Genomic DNA, 21,745 nt, shown 5'->3' with positions numbered 1-21,745 from the left:
TTGTTGTCTTTCCAGTTCAAGCCAACTTTTAAAGCAACCAACACTGCTCACAAGCACGTCTTTGTAATTTCTGCTTTAGCTATTTTCTGATTATCCTTCAGTCAAAAGAGAGCAAACTAATCATAAATTGACCCTATCGTGATGAGCAATGATGCCATAATTACGGATTTTGATTCTCACCATAAATAATCCATTTAAACTCACCTGTTTATAAAGCCAGTTTCTTTTGATTACTGGTGCACCTGGGTTCCTCCTGATGGAGTTCGATCGCTTCCCGAAGTTATGAATCTTTTTAGAAGGTCTTGAGGGCTAAAAATACAGTGAGATGGAGAAAATAGTGAAGTGAGCTCAGTTCACATGAAAAGTTTCCAAAAACCTTCGAAGTTTTCTAGACTTGAAAGACATGTGAGATAGATAATGCGTGTCACTCACTCTTCCTGCTGGACTACTGGGGTTTGCAGCGTAGTCCGAGCCACCCGTGTAGTTGGAGGCCTCACTCATGGTGCTTAGTGGCCGTTCCTTCTTCTCATTCGCTGGCACTTTGGAGGCAGATCTGAACAAAAGACACAAAGGAAGCCAAGAGCACGTAAGCCACTCTTCAGTCAGAAACACAGACTCGGCTACGTCCAATGACCTCCATAACAGAAGAAAAATACGAGTGTATCGTCTTCCCCCTCGTCCTTCTTCTGAAGTTCAAACTATGTTTTATAATGAGACCTCATCATGGACCTATGAATCAAGCCAATTACTACCTCCATGTCACTGAAGATGCATTTCCAATTCTCTAATAGCTTTACAGTAAATGGTCTGTAAAGTCTGCCTGACATATCGAAACGCAACAGCCGCCGCAGCGAACCAGGTCAGGATGCCTCTAAAAAGACAAAAGCTTTTTCTTTTTTCAAAGCTAAAGTTGAAAGCATAGCAAGTTCAGTGCATCTGCCACAGGATGGAACACCTTGCGAAATGAGTTGTCTCTGGCCCATGGAGATGTCCTACATTCTCAAGGAAAGGGACGATGTTGTGGTCTAGGGGGACGGGAAAACCAGATCAGAGCAGAAACGCTGCTGCAGTGAGCAGCATTGCTCAGACATAATGGATTTACTGCAGCAGAAGCTGCAAACCCTGCACCGTAAACTCCCCCATCTGACCTGTCCATATGATCAATGATTTAACAACTCCGGATTACACAATCCCATCCACACCGCCTTGTTCAGTCCTTTGCTGTATCTTCTGTTAGTCGTGAAGACAAAACTAGAAACATTCAAAACAGAGAATTTCACGCCAACTTAAAAATAGTACGATCCAGACACCATGCTGGTATAATCAATGTGCACAAAAAGAAAAGGAATCATGAAGGACATCAGGTTGGATCACAGGAGCTGGTAACACATGCAGGATGATCATTCCCGTGCAACACTGTGACAGGTCTGATACCACCTGCAGGACCCTCAAAACAGTGATGAGACAAAACGACGACAATCACAGACTGACTTTGTTTCATCTGCATCTACAAGAGACATTATAGTTTGTTACAAGATACATCTATGTTCTAAGAAGCAGCCGCACGCTACCGTCAACAAGATTTTATCATTGCTTAGAGGAACATGAAAGAAAAAAAATATAATTTGTACAATTCATTGTCTGTCTCAAGTGCCTAAATATATAATGGGGTTCTGTAGATGTGACACATCTACCATCAAAGGAGTCATAGAGTGAACTATTGGGTGACTAATGCTCTGCTGCGTAGAGCTGCACATCATTTTCAAGTCTTTACTCTAAAAAAAAAAAAAACTCCTTGTGCAGAGGGATGAGTAACCATGAGATGTGCCTTCTTGTCTACCTAATGAGTTGGCTTCAGAAAATAAGCTCCCCTTCACTTCCAGTGACAAGCAGAATCCTCACTGAACCACAATCAATGCAGCCATCACAACGTCAAGGCAGGGGCGGGGCTTAACCAGCGCGCTGACTCTCCGCTTTTGTTGACGCTCTACTTGGCACCAGACCGCTCCAAGGACCTGATTTGCAAATAATTAGTTGGGACCTGATAATCAATATGCATGCAGTGAAATTGAAAAGTAGCGAGCGTGTCCAATTGACGGTTTTGGGCTTGAGAGGGAAAGTGTGACTGCAGGCAGACAGTGAAATGAATCTGCACCGCAAACCTGAGTCACTTTTAAGAGGAAAAAAAATGCATTAAATACTTTTATTTAAAAGTAAAAGGGGTAGTTTTTTTTACTGTGACAAGACTAAAGTGACCTTATATAAATAAAGAACATTAAATTACTACTAAATATCTACTAACCTTTTCAAAATCTTTTCTTTGGAAAGCTTTGTATTTTCAACATTTTGTACCAGTTCTGAAGTGAACGATGTGCAACACAAACATACAAACATGTTCTAGCAGGTTTGGCCAAATGTCACAACATAAAAAGACCAACCACTTCCCAAATATATTCAGATTGACATAAAACTGAGAAGAGCCGACAATTCTCATAAAATATTATGCACAAACTACATGTCGGTAAATGTAGGCAGCTGAAGATTAAGTGACTAATTGTGACTGAATGTTTCAATAGTTGTTTCTGTTTAAACTGTGCAGTCTTGTTTTATTCCTAAGCTCCCAAACACACACACGCTTACACACACAAACACACTAGAGACTCCACCAAACAGTTATATTTTGACATGGACCCAGCTCTTTTAACTGTCCTCCTCTAGAACGATAACATTAAACTCCACATGGATTAAGCCACTATTCCTATCTTCCCTCAACGCGCTGTTATGAATGTCTGTCTGCTTTAAATTACAGTTTTCTGCTTCAGGTTTCGGTGCTCGTCTCCTGACAGCCGTAGCCCACGGTGGAAATGACTGTAATGCAGGAACACAGTAGTAGTTGGAGCAGAATACCACGAGCAACACTCATCCCTGTGTGTTTACCAGAGCTCAGTGTCAACAGCCAAGTCAATGAGGCTGAAAAAGGCAAGAGGAGTTCTGTCTTCAGCGGTGCCCTGGTTCACAAACCAACACGCAGATACAGTTGCTCAGTTACCTGCGAGAAAGCGGTCCGGACAGGATGCCAGTACGACTTAAAATCAATGTCGGGATTGGTGTATTATTCTGTTTCGTAAAGACTATTATTAAGTTGTCCTGCTTCCAGTCAAACTTTGTTGTTTTGTTTGTCAAATCATGTGAAGACCAAGAAAAACAGGAGAAAAGTCCTTAACCGTGTTCGCGCCACATACTAAGGCTGGTGTTAGATCGGCGCCTGCTCTTGCATGGATTTTGTGCGAGTGTGTGAGCCTGTGTGAGCAAACAGAGTGAGGAGGGATTACGCTGCCACTGAGGGCTGGCGCTCTGAGCACGATGGGGGGAAAACACTGAACGGAGCGGCTGAGGGTGCATTTTAAAATGACCACACAGCGTTTCTAAAGAAATAAGTGTGCTCTGAAACACCTTTTTTTTTTTGTGTGTGTGTGTGTCGCTGAACTGGACGTTTATCTCTTTGATGAACAAAAGGCTAGAAGGCAAGGCGAGCGTGCACGAACCTGATATCGGTGTGTGCACTGAACTGCGCCATGGGTCCACTGACGTGCACGGAGGCGCAAGATAACAAGCCAGACGTGTACAGACCCCAACATTAACACTAATAAATAAAGCTCATTTGACTCATGACAGTGTGAAGTGGTCCTCTCACAAAGCTACAACAGTGACTCATCACTCATTCGTCTTTTATTAAAACACGTGGCGCAGTATGATGAGCTTTTGCTGCGTTGTGTAATGTGCGCTTGTTGATATTCAAGTCAATATGATAGAAAATGAGCATGGAGGTGAAGGAGCATATTTGTGTTGCTTTGCGGCGTAGTCTGTATCTATAATGGACAGGAGGTCGGGCTTATTGGAAAGGTACCACACAGGAGGCTGCTACACAAAGGTAGAGCAGACTTATCTCTTAGATTCCTTAGATACCAGCAAAATGAATTGAATGTCAGTGTTAAAAAAAAAAAAAGTTCTATCCAACAAGTCAACTTTCATAAAGTATGTGCAGCTTGACCTTAAGCTGAGAAAAAGTGAGTAATGATCTCCCGGAGGCTGGTTGTTCATAAAGGTTTGGACGAACACAACGAATGGTTCAGACAGTCCAGTAAACCTTACGGGACTTTGGAGAGCAAATACGTAACGGGTCATCAGTCTGCTGTTAGCGTGCAACCACGATGACTACTGACAGACAGGCGTGTCCAAATGTTTCGCATGAAACACAGTCGTCCGTTTGCACCTGACAGGGCTTTACCTGCTAAACGTGGGGCCACGCAATTTTCCACAATTCACACTACAAAACAGAGGAAAGACAAATCTGCTGAGAACGAAAGATCAAACACACTGGAAAATCACGAGCGATGAAGACCAGCTGTGGTACTTTGGTATTGTAATCTACACTTGACGGTTTGGAAACACGCAGAGCGATGCTGCGTTGAATGTGGAGATCCTGAAATAAATTTATTCGCTGAGTGTCTTTGCTGTTGTAGAGAATTATGCAGATTGTTTACACATTAAAAAGTAAATGTCACGTCGGTGACACTGTTGTTGGTACATTTTTACGATGCTTTCATGAAAGAGAGCAAGGCGTTCAAAGAGACAGCCTGACTGACGTACACAAGGAATATTACACAAAAACCTGCTGATACATATATAATAGTTTGATTGGGCAAATTCATTTTTAATGCTAGTTAAACCAGGGTGTTTTTCTGGCCTTATTAAAATAAAAAAAAATACTCGTGAGACTGTGTTGTGGTAAACATGTTTTACATGTGAGTGACTGTAAACAAATACTTGTTAGCCTGCACATGTTCCCGTGGAGCCCTGAAAATAGATCCAGACATGTAGAGCGGTGAGAGCAGAACGCTCGGGCTGACATTCACAGAGGTGGGTGAAACCACATGTCACATACATAGCTGAGCCATGACTTAAAGGATAACTCACGCATCAAAGCCCAGCTCTATATGTAAGCATGAGTGACGGATGTACACCTAACACGGCCCTGTCAGTGGCCACGAGTAACATTAGCACAGGCTAATTAATCTTAAATAAGTCTCTCATTAACAGCACAGTGTTGACACTCTCCACGTTCCTGCCAGGCATTTATACAACTGTGAGACTACAAACTTCAAAACTAAACAAAGACTGAACCTTGAAGTGAAGCCTGCAGTAATTCTGCTTATGGACCGGCTGTGTTGATGGTGAGAGGAGCTTTGCTTTCATTAAAGGCTTTTAAGAAGGGGATGTGGATCACTAAACGTCTGTCAGGATCAGTGGCATCTATCATAAAAAACTGTGGCACAACTATAATATAATATCTTTCTTTTAGCCGATTATGTAAAGCAGCTCAGCTGCCATCATCTCAAAATTACTCACTTTAAAGTTTCACATATAATAGCAGACCTTGTTTGCTCAGAATAGAAATGGCTACATCCAAATCTGTAAAGTCAAAACTAATCTAGGTTTCCTTCACCTGAATCGCTCACACTTATTTTACAGCTATACTGTTTGCGTCTTTTATTTTACTTGGCCGGCGTGCGTCTTAAGGTGGTCCGAGCTAATGTTCTTTATGTCATACTTGAGTGAATATAAAGCCAAATTGAAGCAAAGATTTGTATTTTGGAAGCATTTAAAGCGCAGAGCAGATTAGGCAGAGATTTTCAGCCAGGCCTCTTTATCCCCGTGGCAGCTTAAATCCGTCTTTTCCTTTTATTGCTTGTCCACGGTGAAGATTTTCCCCCTTATTTTTGCAAACACACAGCCAACTGTTGGGAGAAATATACTGTTTAAAAACTTGAAAGAACAATGCATTGAATCGTAGGTTCACCACTTCGCTACAGTCTTCCTGGTCTTCCTATCTATCTATCTACTAATTGCTAAATTGTTGGATATCATCTTGCACCAGCATGTTGTGCATCCCAGTGTGAAAAGCAGCAGAGATGTGAGAGCCACACAGTGAAGAGAGAGAGGAATGTGTCAAGAGGGTGCAGTGTGACAGTTCTGGTCCAACGAGCTTCTTCACAGCAATTTTTTTTACGATTATTCAATCTCTGCTGCACAAAATGCAAACAAGAAGCTCGGCGTTGCGTGTTGCAGGAAAAAGTCTGGATTTTCATCTCTCGACCAAGTATATGAAACAGCTGAAACCGGTACCTATGACGGCCCATCGGGGGAATGCATCCTCCCACAGTTTTTCCCACATGGGAGCAAAACGCTATCCCCTTGAAGCAGAACATTTTTCAATTAGCATTCACCGCTAAAATAAGTGACACCAGTTGTGATGGCGTGACATCAGTGCTGCAATGCAACATTGTGGGAGATTTATCTATGACAGGGATTTCTGAGATAACTGAGCGGAGTCGATTCATGCTGCACAACATTAATATGGTTAGCGTGGACCGTGAAAGTTAATGTCATGCCGTGCCTTACGATGCAAACAGTCCAGTATGTGTGTATTTAGTCTTAGACGTTGGGACACAGAAGTATATTTGAACTGGAACAGGTGAAAAGGGCCAAAGTTACAGATGGCTATCTGCCCTGCTATTTCTGTGTCTGACATCTGTTTGACTTTTGGACTCTCTGAGCAGCATGCGAGCAGCATTAAAAAGTTACAGGTGGGTAAATGGAAATATTTATGATTCTTGAGGTGGACACACGCTGACCAAGTTTGGTCTGAAATATTTATGGAGTAGTTCTTCTTGAAGTGAAAGCTCAAGATGACCGGCTCCAGATCCAGCCATGTGAGTGACCACGTGATGACCGAAAGCAGCGCAGATGGTCACATGGACACATGTTGACACACACATCTTTGTACTTGTGACAAACAAAAAGGCCGTGAACTATTGTCCAGGCAAAAACAAGAAGTGAAATGGCATCGTCCCACTGTGTACAAACCACCCTAAGTGTCTGAGCTGCACATGGCACAATGTTTTTTAAATATCAGCCCTTGGCATCGAGGTTCTTCATTCAGCCTTGGCACTCGTAGAAAACAGCAGCCCAAATATGTAATGAACAACATCTTTTAAATTATTCGAGTGCCTAAAATGTGATATTTCCGTACGCTAGGTTGGTTCTTATTCCGAGGAAACTTGTAAATACAGAAGAATGAGGATGCGCCGAATAGACGAAGCTTTGAATTGAAAGGGCAGAAGTGCAATAGAGGATGGCAACGCAAACAACTTATGCAATGTTGCCTACACATCAGGAGTTTCAGCAGCGTACTGTCATGCTCCAAAATGCTGTCCAGTGGCATTCTAAAAGCAAAACACAAGAGGCTTACTGTTCGTTGACGACAAAGATGCAGTTGTCTTGCGAGGGTAAGGCTGAGACAGGATGCTTGCAGGTCACCTTCCGCTCATTGTGACTGTGGGGAATAAGGAGGGAGAAAAAGAGGAGAAAAAAAGTGATCAGTGTCTGAATACAACGCGCACACGTCAATAAACATCAGTTCAGCTGAGAGACTCGATCACCTGCAAAACATAAAAGCAGCTAAAGCTCAACTGGGCAGTGAGGAAAATGTTTAGTCACGCCAGGATCGATACCGAAAAATGGAAATATTTGCAAGCTGTGTCGATCAAACCTGTGAAATCCGGCCTAACCTGACGCACGCCAGGTCTGTGTGACACCAGGACAATCACTATTTGTACACTCACCACAAACAACCACACAAAACTTATGTGAAAAATCATTTAAAAAGAATAAGTATGATATTAGAGCCCCCATATAAAGCACAAACGTGGTTTGTAAGGTACTGTAAAAGATCCACAACAAAAAGATTTAAACAACAACAACAACAATAAAAAAACATAAAAGAGAAGAAGAGTTCAGATGCAGATTAGAGCACGCAGAACATCAAACTAGTTAACAACCCATTTCAATAAATCATAAAAAGGACCAGAACCCACACGCTCCAGCTGGCTGTTGTGCCACTTAAAATCTAATGACAGAGGTACAGAAGATGCCACCCACCCATGCTGTCGGCCAATTACAGCGGCCCACAGCGCCTTCCACCCAGACGTAATTAGAGCACCAGGACACAGGCCTCACAGTCTCTGGAGAGGACGAATCAACAACTGCCGCTTCCCAGTCAAGTGGCGCCTGGTCAGTGTGTGTGAATGGCCCGAGGGGGCGGAAGCCTCAGTAAACTACCCAGGAAGCATTATCATCTGGCCCGCTCCAGTTACAACTAAATAATAAATTACATCTTTGCTTTAAATGTGTTATTGGAATATCAAGGAGGCTGCAGAATTAATTTAATGTCAACATACAATTCGATAGCTTCCTGTCCCATAATCTACGGAGATGGAAAATCGATGGTCATTTGATTAAACCATCAGTCAGATACACCCGCGAGAGGTTCAGAGGCTGTGGATTTTGTAGTTTATTACTCAAATATATTGACAACAGCAGAGATTAAACAAGACCAAACTGTAATGTCTTCATAGCTACTGCTGCCTTTACGTGCCGGACAGTTATTCTATACTTTAACACAGTCAAGGCTCCACTATAAACACAAGAGAGTCAAGCTTAGGCCCAAAAATAACACAGTTTTTAAACACGGGGTACTCGTGTACTGGAAAGAGCAAATACCAAGCACGAAATAGGGGGTTTAGTTTCAGTTTAGCCTGGAGAGCAACAGTCTCCACAGCTCTGGTCTATAATTACTGGAGGCACTGTTGGCAGCAGAGCACTCTGTGCGGTCTTGGGGCAGGCCAACGGCACCATATTTCTTTGGTATCCAACACACATGCCCATACTGCTCTGCACATAGGCTGGCTACAGATTTAAGAGGGGAAAGAAGGTCTGGATATGTATGCCCGGCTATTAATTGACAACGTATGCTAGTTGATTACAGGAAAGAAAAGTGTTTCCTTCATGGATATTTAAAAGGAAATCTATTCAGGAGGTATATTATTTCTCATTGAGCGACTTCAAACACATCCATAAAGCACAGGCTACCAGAACCCCAGTTATAGAAGTTGTCTAATGTCTATTCGGCTTCATATAGGAGCATTATTGGAGGTATGTTCCCTGCTGGGGAATGGCATGCAACCTAACAGCTATACAACAGTAAATAGTAACATATAGTAATATTTTGAATTAAAATGAGTTGCAGAGAAAGACAAAGAAAGACACTGTGAGACTAACTAACGTACTGTATGTCTCTGGTGTTGGCGACCCCGCTAAGAATCAACATCCTGTCTCTATGTCTGTGCAGTTTTCAGCCTCTTTCAGCTCATTGTTTTGGTTTGGCTGGCTCTGTGGTGAAATCCCAGTGGCTCTGACTGATGGTAAAGTAAGCATGCTCTCTCAACACACAAGCCGAAAGAACCCAATTGAAGACTAGTTGCCCAATGAAACTGTCAAAGTAAAAGCAGGCACAGAAAACAAACATCCACTGTACTCAGAGCGTTCACAGAGTCCTCGTTCTATGCTAAAATAAGGACGGGCTGTGATACAGTCAGTAAGACAGGTGTTGGCTGAAATAAAAAAACAGCCTGATGAAAAACATAACCAATACCAGCTAAACAACTATTGCATTAAAATCAACACTTTAAAATGATTCAAACTAAAAACTTTATTTGAATTCAAGCTCCAAAACAAACTCTTGCTCCTCTAAACCTGAAAAGTTTACTCAGGCGTGCAGACGTATGTGTGCACGGTCAAGTGTCCCAATAGTAAACTTTATGGACGGAAGCCACATGAGAAGGTCCTAAACATTCCTGGCGCGACACACGTGATAAGAGAGGACCGTGAGCTCTTGAACCTCCGTAGAAAACATGCGGGCTGCACTCGTTCTCCGTGTCGTCCAAAATAGGCAGGACGACATTCTCAGAGGAAAAGTTTTCCCTCAGACAACCTATAAAGAAACCACAGCCTCATTTTGAAATTCTCTTTCAGTTAGTTTGTTATCCTCCTCAAACTACTGTGACGGGAGGACGCTGAGAAAACTCGACTTCACCGCCTCCATATGGCATCAAGAGCCGATAGCAAACACGACAGGGTCGGGCTGTGAAACAATTACGTACGAAATCTGTGACTTGATTGTCTTGTCTTACACAAACATAAGGGCCATGAGGCAAACATCGCCAGATAATAATGGTCACACATAAAACCGACTTATACTGCCATCAGCTCCGAGTACAGTCGTCCTCTGAGTAAATATGTTTTCTTCTGTTCTTAGGTTACAACACCATTTAAAATAGTCACACATTCAGCTCTGGAGGATGTGGTCTGTGGTCACTCGAGTCCAGATTAAGTATAAAATCACAGTGCAGCGCTGAATGCGGCAGCGTTTTTGTTTCATCGGAGGGGGGAAAAAACATGCTCTCCGTTTAAGTTTAGAAGTTCTCCTTATTTTCCAGAGGGAGATGTTGGTTTACGGGGTGTGTGTGTGGGAGAAGGGCACCAGGAGGATCCTTTTCTCTTGACCTCAGATGTACTGGGGAGTGGGGGGCAGCAGTTGACCACCCTGTAGTGAGGAGGGTTGGGCAGGCTTCTGAACTGCCCTGTCCACAATAATTAGCAGTGAGCTGCGGTAATGAAGAGCTTAAGGTCTGGGGGTCAGTCCAGCTCTCCTCGGGCTGAGCTTTTATTGCTCCGCGTGGGTCTTTGATCCCTCACTCCCCTTCAACTTCAGCTTAACCACAAACAACGACGACGCTCAAAGACAGACCGTCAGAGACTGCGAAAGAGCTTCATGAGTTTTGATAACATATCATTGGAGTTTAACACCTGACACTGGTGGCCCTGCTGGGATCCCTGCAGATTGTGTCTGATGCTCATTCAACTAGCTGGAAATGGAGATTAAATTCATTTTGGTTCTAAAACAAATCTGATTTTATCCGTGGTACAAAATCAGTCTAGACATACAAGAGCGTGCATTTATTTCTTTAAACACAGACAAGGTATCACAGGGTTAACTGTCCTGTTTCTATTGTTACTTTTTCGAGGCCCAACATAGAAGTGAAGAAAACCATATAAACACTATATGTGGTCATATGTTTTGTCAAATCCTTCAGTGAGGAGTGAAGTCTAAAAGCTGAAGGGGATTCCCTCGTGCGGCGTTGAGCAAATTTCTCGTAAGCCACCGTGAATAGTCTGTTGTAGACAATTTGGATATGGAGATATTGACACCAGCTCTGCAACTTTTGATACAAATGTAAAAGACCAATTATCTGCTCTGTGTTGAAACGAGAGAGGGAGGAGGATGATTCAGTGACACTGAGGCACTAAATCACATCCATTAAATCACACACTATTCGATCACTGCGTAATTTGTAGCATGGGAGGTGAGCTCTAAAAACGAACCAAGATTCAGTTCATACGGTTTTATTTTCATTTAACGTCACAGAGTGAGTGCAACACAGAGGAAACTGATTAGCTATTCTCTTTTAATTATAGGTTCTTCCTTAATGCAACACTTGAATTTCATCTGCTCTGTTAGATATATTAAAAAAAAAGGAGTCTCAGTCATTCTGCTACAAAATTCAAGCTCTTCGCTTCTTAACTTTGGGAGCCTCAAGCAAAGAAAGCCAAGCCTTTCTTTAAGAATTCTATAAATACAAAACGCCTTACCACAGCAAATGGATCCTAATTATTTTTAATAGAACGCCTTTAAAACCGCTCCAAGGCCTCGACTGACTGGGCATCCTTGTGTTCAAAGTGTAAAGGCAGGTCAGAGCAATCAAACAATCCCGCCTCCTTCCTGATATGATTGTTCATACTCCACAGTGCAGCAGGCGCTTTAATCGCTGCATCTGACTGCAGCATAACATTTTTAACACACAGGCCCTAATAAGATCACACCCGCATCCTACAAGTGCTATGCTAGTGAAATCATACCATCCTATTTAATACATACTGCACTTCTTAAAAAAACGTGACTATATTGAGACAGCTATACTTATTTGAACTTGGTTTATCTTAAGTCTTCTACAACACAGGAAACGTCGGCAAGAGTTTAGAGAGAAAACTTCTTGACACTTAATTCTCTTGTTAATGCCCACAAATCTAATCCTATTACACAGGAAGGAACTTGGACATAACGTATTATCAGGTAAGTACTTGTAGCTGGGGTAAAAAAGAGTTGGGGCTGTAGTACAACTCTTCATTACCCCACGGACGTTGACTAGAGGTATGAATAGCCTCCCTCACAAAAGATGAGCTGAATAAGCAGAGTAGGCAGTTTGTGAGAGGGCATGTGGGGTGCAGAGGAGGCTTTGCAGTCCCCAAAAGGCCACGTGACGTGCACTGCTGCAACATGACACCATGTGGTGTCAAAGGAGAATACCTGGAATATCTACTGGCTTTAACTAATTTGTGAGCATATCTTAAATAAGTGTTGGGAGGAAAAAAAAAAACAGCACCAAGCTCATAGCTACTGCTACCCATCTGTTAAGCTTTGACTTTCACCTTAGACCTTTATACTTAACCACATAAAACAGCTGCTCATTCGGGCAACAAATCAGATTTTTCCCCTCTTCTAATAATTAAATTAGCAGGCCCCTCGAAGCAGCTGCGACTGTGTGCAAAGTGTGTCAAGGTGACGCAGCTGAACATCAGTAGATTTCAGAGCCATGGAAACAAGCTGCTTTCTCAAGGCAAAATACAACACTGATTGAAAGAAGTGAAACTTAGCATTTGTAGAAAAAAAATCAGGAAGGGAAAACAGTCATACATTGTAAACATGTAGCTTCGCCGTGACCCTCTGAGCAGACACCAAGTTCAACTTATCAGACAAAAGGAACGGTTCCTTAAAACGTCTATTGATGGATCGCAAACTGACTTCTCTCACTCACATTACGACACAAGTTTGCATCTTTACTTTCAAGGTCTGTAAAACTCAAAATTTGTCGACTACTAAATTCTTAATTTCAGGCTTCATTAGAGACAATACCTGACTTGCATTCAATCGGGCTGCACCAAAAAACGCTGTAGTTTAAGACACGCATTTGTAAAGAACTACCACTGCTAGTAAAGTAGCAGGACAAAGTGCAGTATGGCACACAGCATATATTCCTCTTATTAAGGTCAACTCCTTAAGGAAATAGACGGAAAAGCCCAGGATGGCGAAACAAGATAAAATGCAACATTCTGAAACCGTATATTTAGCTTCATGGCATTTTCTGTTAAAGGCAAAACTAAGATGAGGGAAACAGCAAACACTTTCAAGTGTCCATTCCTCTTTTTGGCACACGCTGGGTTAAAAAGGCAGATTTACTTATTAACTCAGAAGTGTCTCAACCATGCAGGACTGAAAATGTTTCATTACAGGCTACGAGCTTCTTGACCCTTGTTACAAAATGTACAAACACACATCATTGCTGCCATCGTGCAAAGTAAATGTGTAAAAACACTAGCAAATACTAAAGAAGCCACTTCTGATGTGATTTTTCTCTGTATCTTAGTAAAAATGCAAACACTGGACAAGCATGTTATATATGTATATAACTGCGATAAATACAGATTTGACATCTTTGTGCTGTTTATACCATTTGCGCTGGTGGATCTGTCATGACTCTAAGATTGAAAACAAATGTGGCTCCGCCCTCCTCTCCCCTTGATGTCTTCAGCTCAGCGAGCGTTGGGGCTGGATCAGCAGCTAATATCAGGCATCTGTTTATATCCTTCACTGCTGAACTGCATTTTATTTCATATTTCTTAACAGTTTAACCAGATGAACGGTCACAAATGCCTGCCAAGAAAGGAATGGTGTACTGGTTTAATATAAAATCATAGGGATTGGTAAAATGGTTTGCTCTGGATGATGGAGCGCTCCACCCCCAGCCTGGAAAGCTTAAATACATTTGCGGTGGAACACATTGCTGGAACAACCCTGATGACAATGATGGCTGACGGTGCACTCGCAGGAAAATTGAATCATCACAGAAGACAGAACAGTTATTTCTGCACTCGTTGTAGATTCGGACGTGACATCCCGATCCATAATCCATAACCTCATAATCAATCAGATTACACAGACAAGACTTGTGACCATACGAGTCCCCACGAAAAATACCAAATGCAGTCAAAAACAAAGAGCAACCTTTCCCCTTTATCACCTTTACAGCTGCTGCTGGAACATTATCCAAGGTTTAACAAAAGCAACACAGCATGCACCAGGCCTTAAGGCACACAGAGGAACGGCAGGAACAGGTTCAACTGCTTAGTTGCTTCCAAGGATTTGGACGTAAACCACAAGATCCTGAAAGCAAAGGCAGCATTTAACCTTTGTAGTGGATGTTATCTTGTACAGAAGATTATTAAAGAGAAGGCACAGTCCAGGTCACGGCAGGGAAGACAGTGCAATGCTATAATTATGGCTTAACTGACTGTGAATAACAGATAAACGATTTTCCAGATCACCCAGAAGCACCAAGCAGTGTAGTCCAGCTCTTTAAGGAAAATATGACCGGATGCAAAGTACTGGATTGCAGTCATTAAGGAAGACAATGATGCTGCAGGACTGATTGCAGCTAAGTGAGTAACATTTAAAGAAAGCTACTAAATATTAGTATTAAAAATGGCAGGACAGGCCTTCTTCTCTGAAACTTCACAAAACCTCAAAAATAACCATATAAGATAAAAAAACAGAGACAGAAAGCCTCAGTTTTTATTAAAGTATTTTCCCTGCAGGGGTTTCCTTTCTCGGCTGTGTACAGTCACTCACAACTCCTGGAGCTACTGACAAACAGAATATGAATTTTTAAAACTGTGACAGATAAATATATATATTTTTTATTTATTTATTTTTTTTTTTGGAATGCAATTTCCTTCTGGTACTGCAGAGCCAAAGTGGAATAAGAAAGAAGTGCTTCTCACAGAAAGAATGAGCCATGTTTTTAAGAATGGATAAAATCATGATGGTAATGATAATAATAAATAAATACGATATGAATAAAAGTAATAGGAAACAAAGCATTGACGCGGCTGTATATATTCAATACAAACGGAATCCGCGACAAAAGCAAGGCAACACGCCAGAATAATATCAGGATACGGCAGCGTCCAGCTTTGTGTACATAAAACCATGTAATGCACACAACGCAGAGCGGGAGCCCGGCCAGGGCTGATTAGAGCCGCAATACAGACAATAACAGGGGCTGCATTTTAAATAGCCTTTTGTTAGCACCGGCAATCACCGTCAATACAATTATACACCCCAATCATTATCGCGTTAGCTGCAAACAGCGTTCAGCGCGCGGCCACACATCACCAGCGCTGCAGACGAGGTTTTACTCACAAAGAAAGGCTTCCGTGAACGTCCAGGCAAAAAGCGCGAGCAGGAAAAACCAAGGTGCGTTTTATCCAGATGTGAAGGTCGAGTATAATGGCGCGTGCAGTTCGCTGGTTTGAAGAAACGTGCGCTGTAAAGTGAGCTCCCTCCCTCTCTATCTATCTATCAGCGTGCCTCTCAGGGAACAAGTCCTCGCGCTGACTGCTGCGCCGCGTGCGTCCGTAGTAGAGCCAGTGAAACCCGAGAGGCGATGATGTCACGGTCCGGATGTAAAGAAAGCAAGGTGGCCACTGGCGCTTTACACCGACTAGCCACTTCATTAGGTACACTAGTGACAACGAATGTCCTGCGCTACATCTAAGCTTCGTGATGTGTTTAAATATTCGACATTTATTTAGAAGGGAGGAAATTTATGTCAACGTCACAGCCACTAAGACAGCGTCAGTTAACCCCAAACATCCACATCTTGGCTGGTGTTTAAAATCATACGTGATTAAACTACAGTTGCTCGATATATTTTACATTTTGGGGCCTCGTGAATCAAAATGTTGAGTGGGGGAAAACAAAAGTAGCGAAATCAAGACCAACCCCGAAGCTGAGCATTTGTTTCGATTGTAACCGCATGCTATTTGTTGTAATTTCCTCTTTATAAATTAGGAAACATGCCAAGGTTCACAGTTAAAAATTCCAAAGTAGTCAGTTCATCAATTGTTTCATTCTGGAAAGTTAAGCTCTTTCCTTAACTCTGTTTTCATTTTGGAGGCTGTGGTTTGTATTACTGTATTGTGTTTCCATTTTAGCTAGTGGGCCGGGCTAATTAACAGAAACACTTTTATATTTAATTCACTCTAGTTTAATAAACTACTTCCCTCAAAATCATACAGTCGAATCCCCATCTTTCTTACACTGTTTCCACATAAAATGAACATTATAACGATCCTGAAGGAGAATTTAGTGCAGGAATGCTTTCGCTTGTGTACCTTATGTTTTGACAAGTGAGTGTATTCCCCCACAGCACAACTTTAACCCACCAAACAGGGACACACGCAGACCCAGACACTAAAGAGTTCCAGTATGGTGGTACTGAAATGAGTAATAGACTAGAGGGAGGATTTATTCTTTATATGCAATCCCCCAAACTCTTCCACACGTGGGGGAAATGTAAAACTGCATGGAAAAATATGAGACAACCAACTAACAACCACATGGAGGAACTGAACCGCATCCCAGATTTAAACATATTCCATTCCTCTGTTGTTTATTTAGGAGTGTATCCAGGCAGGTCAATAATACGCACTTAAATGAGTCTGAGCACCATTCCCTCCACAGTGAGCTGTGTTATTTCTGGCATTTACAGCCTTAAATCTGAGTGTGGCTAGGCACGCCCCTCTCAGCTCATTCTTCTGCAAGTCCTGACAAAGGGGCACGCTGAAAAGTGAACTGCACTGGGCTCTTTAAGGCTCATCCCGAAAATATTTTTGGATCGCCAGGATAAAGTTTGGGTAAATACGCTGAAAACACTGAGGCCACAGTTCAGGGCATTGTAGTACTGCAGTCTGCCTGTGGTTTACATTCTTGTCCATCATGGATCCGTGCTATCTGGTTGAGGCTTGTTAGTTTCAATAGGATGAAGCAAGAGAAAAGACTGAATATCAAGTAGGTTCAGCAGGGAGCCTGCAGCTATTGAGGACATGAAAGCCTGGACAATGACCTCAGCCACAACCAAGAAGCCAAACAGCTCCTCCACTCATCAACCTGCTGGGTGCAGTCAGTGGTGCAGGAAGACACCCAGAGACAGTCAATGCGCTCTTAGCGGCTGCTTTCATCTCCCTGTTTCCTCTGTTTAATGATAATACATTCTTTAAAAGTGTACAGTAAAGGTTTAAACAAAAACTGGCCGCTGATACTAAATCCATTATTAATGGGCCATAAACACAGTGAAGAGGTATGACACATAATAACACCATCAGGAATATGTGAACTACCTTGACAAGCTCTCCAGTATAAATAATGCATCGGGCTTCCATTACAAAGAGGGGTGTGGGGGGGGGGGGCAATAAGACATTCAGTCCTTCAGCTACCCTTGGTCCTCCAGGGACGGCCCTCCCATGCTGCGGCACGGAGCTGGGGGATACGACCACCACCTGGAGCACAGAATGGACACCACACCCCGAGAGAAAGCAGGAGGGAATAGCGCGTATCTGGAGGATATGCGATATGATATTTAGTGGCCCCGTCCATGGAAGATGAATCCATAATGAATAAGGAGCTCGTGCTCCAGCATCCACAGAAAAAGGTGTCAGAGGGGAAAGTCGAAGCAAGCTGCTCAGCCATCTGTGTGTGTGTGCCGTGTGTTGTGCAGAGAGCATGGTTTAATCCAGGATAACTGGATCAATGTTTGCTGTCAGCTTCCAAACTAATCAACAGTGAACTGTTCTACTGAAGAACTTTCGCAGCGTGAAACTCTTCGCATTAAAAACAAAACTGAGAGGGTGGATCCAAACAACTGAGGCTCAGCTCAGTGCAACTTGTTCTATTGAAAAGAGTTCTCTTAATAGGTAATTCATTATAAGTCTGACTAAAATGACATTAAGGAAGTGAATTTATGTCAACATCACAGCCACTAAGACACCTTCAGTTCACCCCCAAACATCCACCTCTTGGCTTGTGGTTAAAATCACACATAATTAAACTTCAGTTGCTCAATATATTTTACATTTTGAGGCCTCATGAATCAAAATGTTGAGTGGGGGAAAATAAAAACAGCGAAATCAAGATCAACCCCGCAGCTGAGCATTTGTTTTGATTGTAACTACATGCTATTTGTTGTAATTTCCTCTGTATAAATTAGGGAACATGCCAAAGTTCATAGTTGAAAATTCCACAGCAGTCAGTTCATCGGTTGTTTCAGTGGGAGTGGGAGTCCGAACTACTGTTCCAGGAATCTGTTTAAGTGGGGGTACGGCCAAACCAAGGTCACACAAAGAGTGTTTCATCTCAAACCGAAACTACTCCACACTTCATTTTACGGCCGCGCACCGTTAAGCTTTACGAGAGAGCGAGGACAACGTGGTGGACGAGATCAGATCGGTCGACGTTATCGAGGCGTTGTGGTTTGGCTCCACCGCTCCTGTCTGGACGTCGCAGCAGAATGCCTTGTAAAGTAACGATACACTATGAGGGGCAGGTACGGCTGTTATGAACAAAGGCAACACATGTCCAAAGGAATGCATTCCAGTACGACAATGCAAGAACACAATCTTTGAAAAGCATATAGTTTTTGTTATGGTTCATACTTTATCAGATTTTTTCAAGTTACCTTTTCATTTTGCAGTGAAGACAAAGTTTCATATGTGTGTGTGTACAACATATTAATACACTACTATACTATAATTCCAGATGAGAGTCTCTTATTTAAGTCATTTACACCTTAAGTGTTTTAATATCCACATGTTCTACTGCACAGGGCTGCCGCAGCCGCAGATGAAGCTGAAATGTGAACAGACATCTCCCACCAACTTCTATCCACTGTACCAATTATCAATGAGCAATAGAGTGCTTCCTTTCAGCTACAGCTTTCACTAGATGCTTCATCTGGTTCTCAGTTGACAGATGCCAAGGAGAAGCTTTCAGACTCATTAACTGCCCACTCAGAGTCAGATAGAGAGAGAGAGACAGGAAGGGAGGGGGAGTCGCTAAGTGTTCAACATGTTTATCCACTCTCAGAGGAGCCTCTTCTACCTGCCCACTCGCTCTCATCTCCGGCTCCTTCCTCTTCCACCTACACTCCCACACTCGCTCCTTTGTCGCCGAGGTGCACATTATTACCTGCCGGTGTTCTGAGCAGCTGCAGGTACGACGACCGCAAGTAACAGTAGCTCGAGGTTTGACGGCGAAGAAGACACAGAATCAGACGTTTTCCCAAGCACTCCACGGAGGCCTCTCTTCCCCCTGAGTGACGGCGAAAGAACACTGCACGCATAAACTGTTCCGTTCGCAGCTCATCCTCGGGGAGCCAGTGAGAGGATGGGCTGAAACGGCCACCCTCTTGGTGCACTGGTGTGTGAGTGAATGGGGAATGGGGTCGTCCCCTGCTCTGGTAATTAGCTGTGTGTGTCAAATGGAGCTGAAAAAATAAGTTCTACTAGGTGTCTGAGCGGTCGCATTCAGACACACAAGACCAGGCTCAAGCCACTCCAGCGACAGCAGCGGGGTAGAAAGAACTTTTTATTTTTTTTAATCAATGAACATTCAACGTGACGGATCCAGTCAAAGAAAAAAATGAATTGGCTTCGGACTGAGCCGTGACTCCGTGGAATGGTATGCTCGGGCTCGGCCGCCATCTTCCTGAACAAAGCAAAAGAGAAACCTCCTGAGCTGATGGAGATGCGGTAGAAGGGAATTGAGAAATCCGGTTTTTATCATCCATCTTGGCTGCAGATAAGAAAGAATTTACATCTGATACAGACTTGAAAAGTATTTCTTCCCAAGAAACCAAAATAATGACAATCACTCTGTCTTTGCTCTGAACGAGGAAATCAGCCCGCATGGCAATTTTCTTTCATGTCTCACTGTTATGTTGCAGTGTCACAATCTTTTCGTGGAATATAAAGACAGTGATGTGTAGCAACTTGTACTTATACAGTTGTATCCATGACTCTTTTCTAAATGTCTGTTTAGGACCATATATTGAAAGGAAAATGTGTTCACACAGGCACACAAAAAAGATCCCTCCCCCCACCCACCTGACCATAATTACACGGGCCAGCCAAAAATCACTGTCCTAATGACACTGTGAATCTGTGTCCAGGAGCAGATATGGCAGCGGGAGGCAATGTGCAGGGAGAGAAATGAGGAGAGCAGATCAGTGAACTTTTTGAGCACAATGGCCATGTGACATTGCTCGTCAGCTTAACAACAGAGGGGCTGGGCAGACTCTGCTTCACCACTCGGGCTGCTTTGTGAGCCCTGGCGACGCTGACAGCCACAAATCCTAAAGTACCAATGCGCTTTAGCATGAGGCTCCACCGAGCCCAGCCCCCCGTCAACAGTAAATAACACCAAGCATCTTGTGACAATTCAGTGTTTTGTTGGGAAACATCTGGACCATTGGTGTGGATGTACCACCCACCTAGACCAGACCAGGCACCTCCACCCCACACAAAACGGTTTAAGAGCAACTTAACATGAAGTACAGCATAAGGCGTCGACCTGGCCTCCAAGTACACTAGATCCCAAACTAATCAAGTATCTGTGGGATGATCCACAGATACCCCTTCCCTCAACCCATAGGACCCAAAGACCCACACTAACAACATAGTGTTGCCATACAACACAGGACACCTTCAGAGGACCCATGTTCACTCTCTGATGAGTCACAACTGTTTTGGAGGCAGAAGGGAGACAAACACAATATTAGGAAGGTGGTCATAATGTTATGCTTGGTCAGGTGTACATGAAAAACACATCTCAACACTGAGGCAACACAATACAGAGCTAATTGTTTGGATATGAATAATTTAAAGTTCAACTGTTTGAATAACCCCAAACAATAACACACACAACAGCAGCCTGTGAGGCTTCATGTTTGCAGAATGATGAGAGAAGTGTCCCATATGTGCCAATAGAAAACAAATGAAGTTGTTTGGTCAGGGGCTAGTACACAGAGGAAACGGTATCTAAATTCTGCATGATTAATACAGGAGGAGGAGTTATGTGCATTCAAATCTTAACACTAATTACACAAGGATCAAGATCACCGTTCTATTGACGCTTCATTGGCACAGTATATAGTAAGTCTTTAAAGTTTTTGTATAAACCCGAACATTTGGAAAAAAGTTGTGTATAAACATTTATGCCATGGACCATGTTAAAACCTTATATAAATGGTGGAATTTCCTTGAGTTCTGTCCTTTCACTAAATGAAACTTAAACTGATCTACATAGCAGACGGTTCTTCAAGTCAGTCAACCTGCTGATATTATTCACCTTTTACAAACATAATTGTGCCTCAGGCTTCCAGCAGTGCATTACTTACTAAGTAGCACTGTGATCGAGCACATGATGGCATCAGCACTGAGGGAAAGTGTCAGAAGTCAGCCAGTTATTCCGAGCTAAGAAGAGCTTTCTCAGCATCAAATCATGGCCAGACTGAAGGTTTCTAAGGGGACAGTGAACAGCTCCGCAACACTCTGTGGAAACTGGATCAGTTCTTTGCAAAGCACATTGAGACAGGACAAAAGTGAACACACCAGCCAAACAGCCAGCTTTGTTCCCCCGTGACAGAGAAGAAACTTCATCAGATACAGAAATTAATTATTTAAGATTTGAAGAAAGCAACACTGTAATAAGCGAAAAGTTCTGAAAGGGGAGCGCTGTCTGGTTGTGTCTCAGAGGACAAGTACCAATAAACCACTTATCACGATGAAAAACATTTCAAAGTGGAAGCAGTTGAATGAAATGCAGGATGCTGGA

At 42.8% G+C, this 21,745-nt stretch overlaps 1 protein-coding gene across 14 annotated transcripts in view; it reads right to left on the bottom strand.

Annotated features, from left to right (window-relative positions):
• LOC125015540 (pleckstrin homology domain-containing family A member 5-like) overlaps nt 1–21,745 on the bottom strand; it is a 71,735-nt gene that overhangs the window by 25,263 nt on the left and 24,727 nt on the right. For all 14 annotated transcript variants that reach the window (XM_047597505.1, XM_047597503.1, XM_047597508.1 and 11 more), the window contains 3 exons: nt 7,313–7,396; nt 433–553; nt 205–309 (listed from right to left, as the gene is read on the bottom strand). In XM_047597505.1, coding sequence (XP_047453461.1) covers nt 205–309; nt 433–553; nt 7,313–7,396 — 310 coding nt within the window. The remainder of the gene's footprint in view (nt 1–204; nt 310–432; nt 554–7,312; nt 7,397–21,745) is intronic.

The sequence above is a fragment of the Mugil cephalus genome, chromosome 10 (assembly GCF_022458985.1).
Source record: "Mugil cephalus isolate CIBA_MC_2020 chromosome 10, CIBA_Mcephalus_1.1, whole genome shotgun sequence".
Taxonomy (NCBI): Eukaryota; Metazoa; Chordata; class Actinopteri; order Mugiliformes; family Mugilidae; genus Mugil; species Mugil cephalus.
Note: the sequence above shows the minus strand (reverse complement) of the source record. Positions and strands in the feature narration are given on the sequence as shown.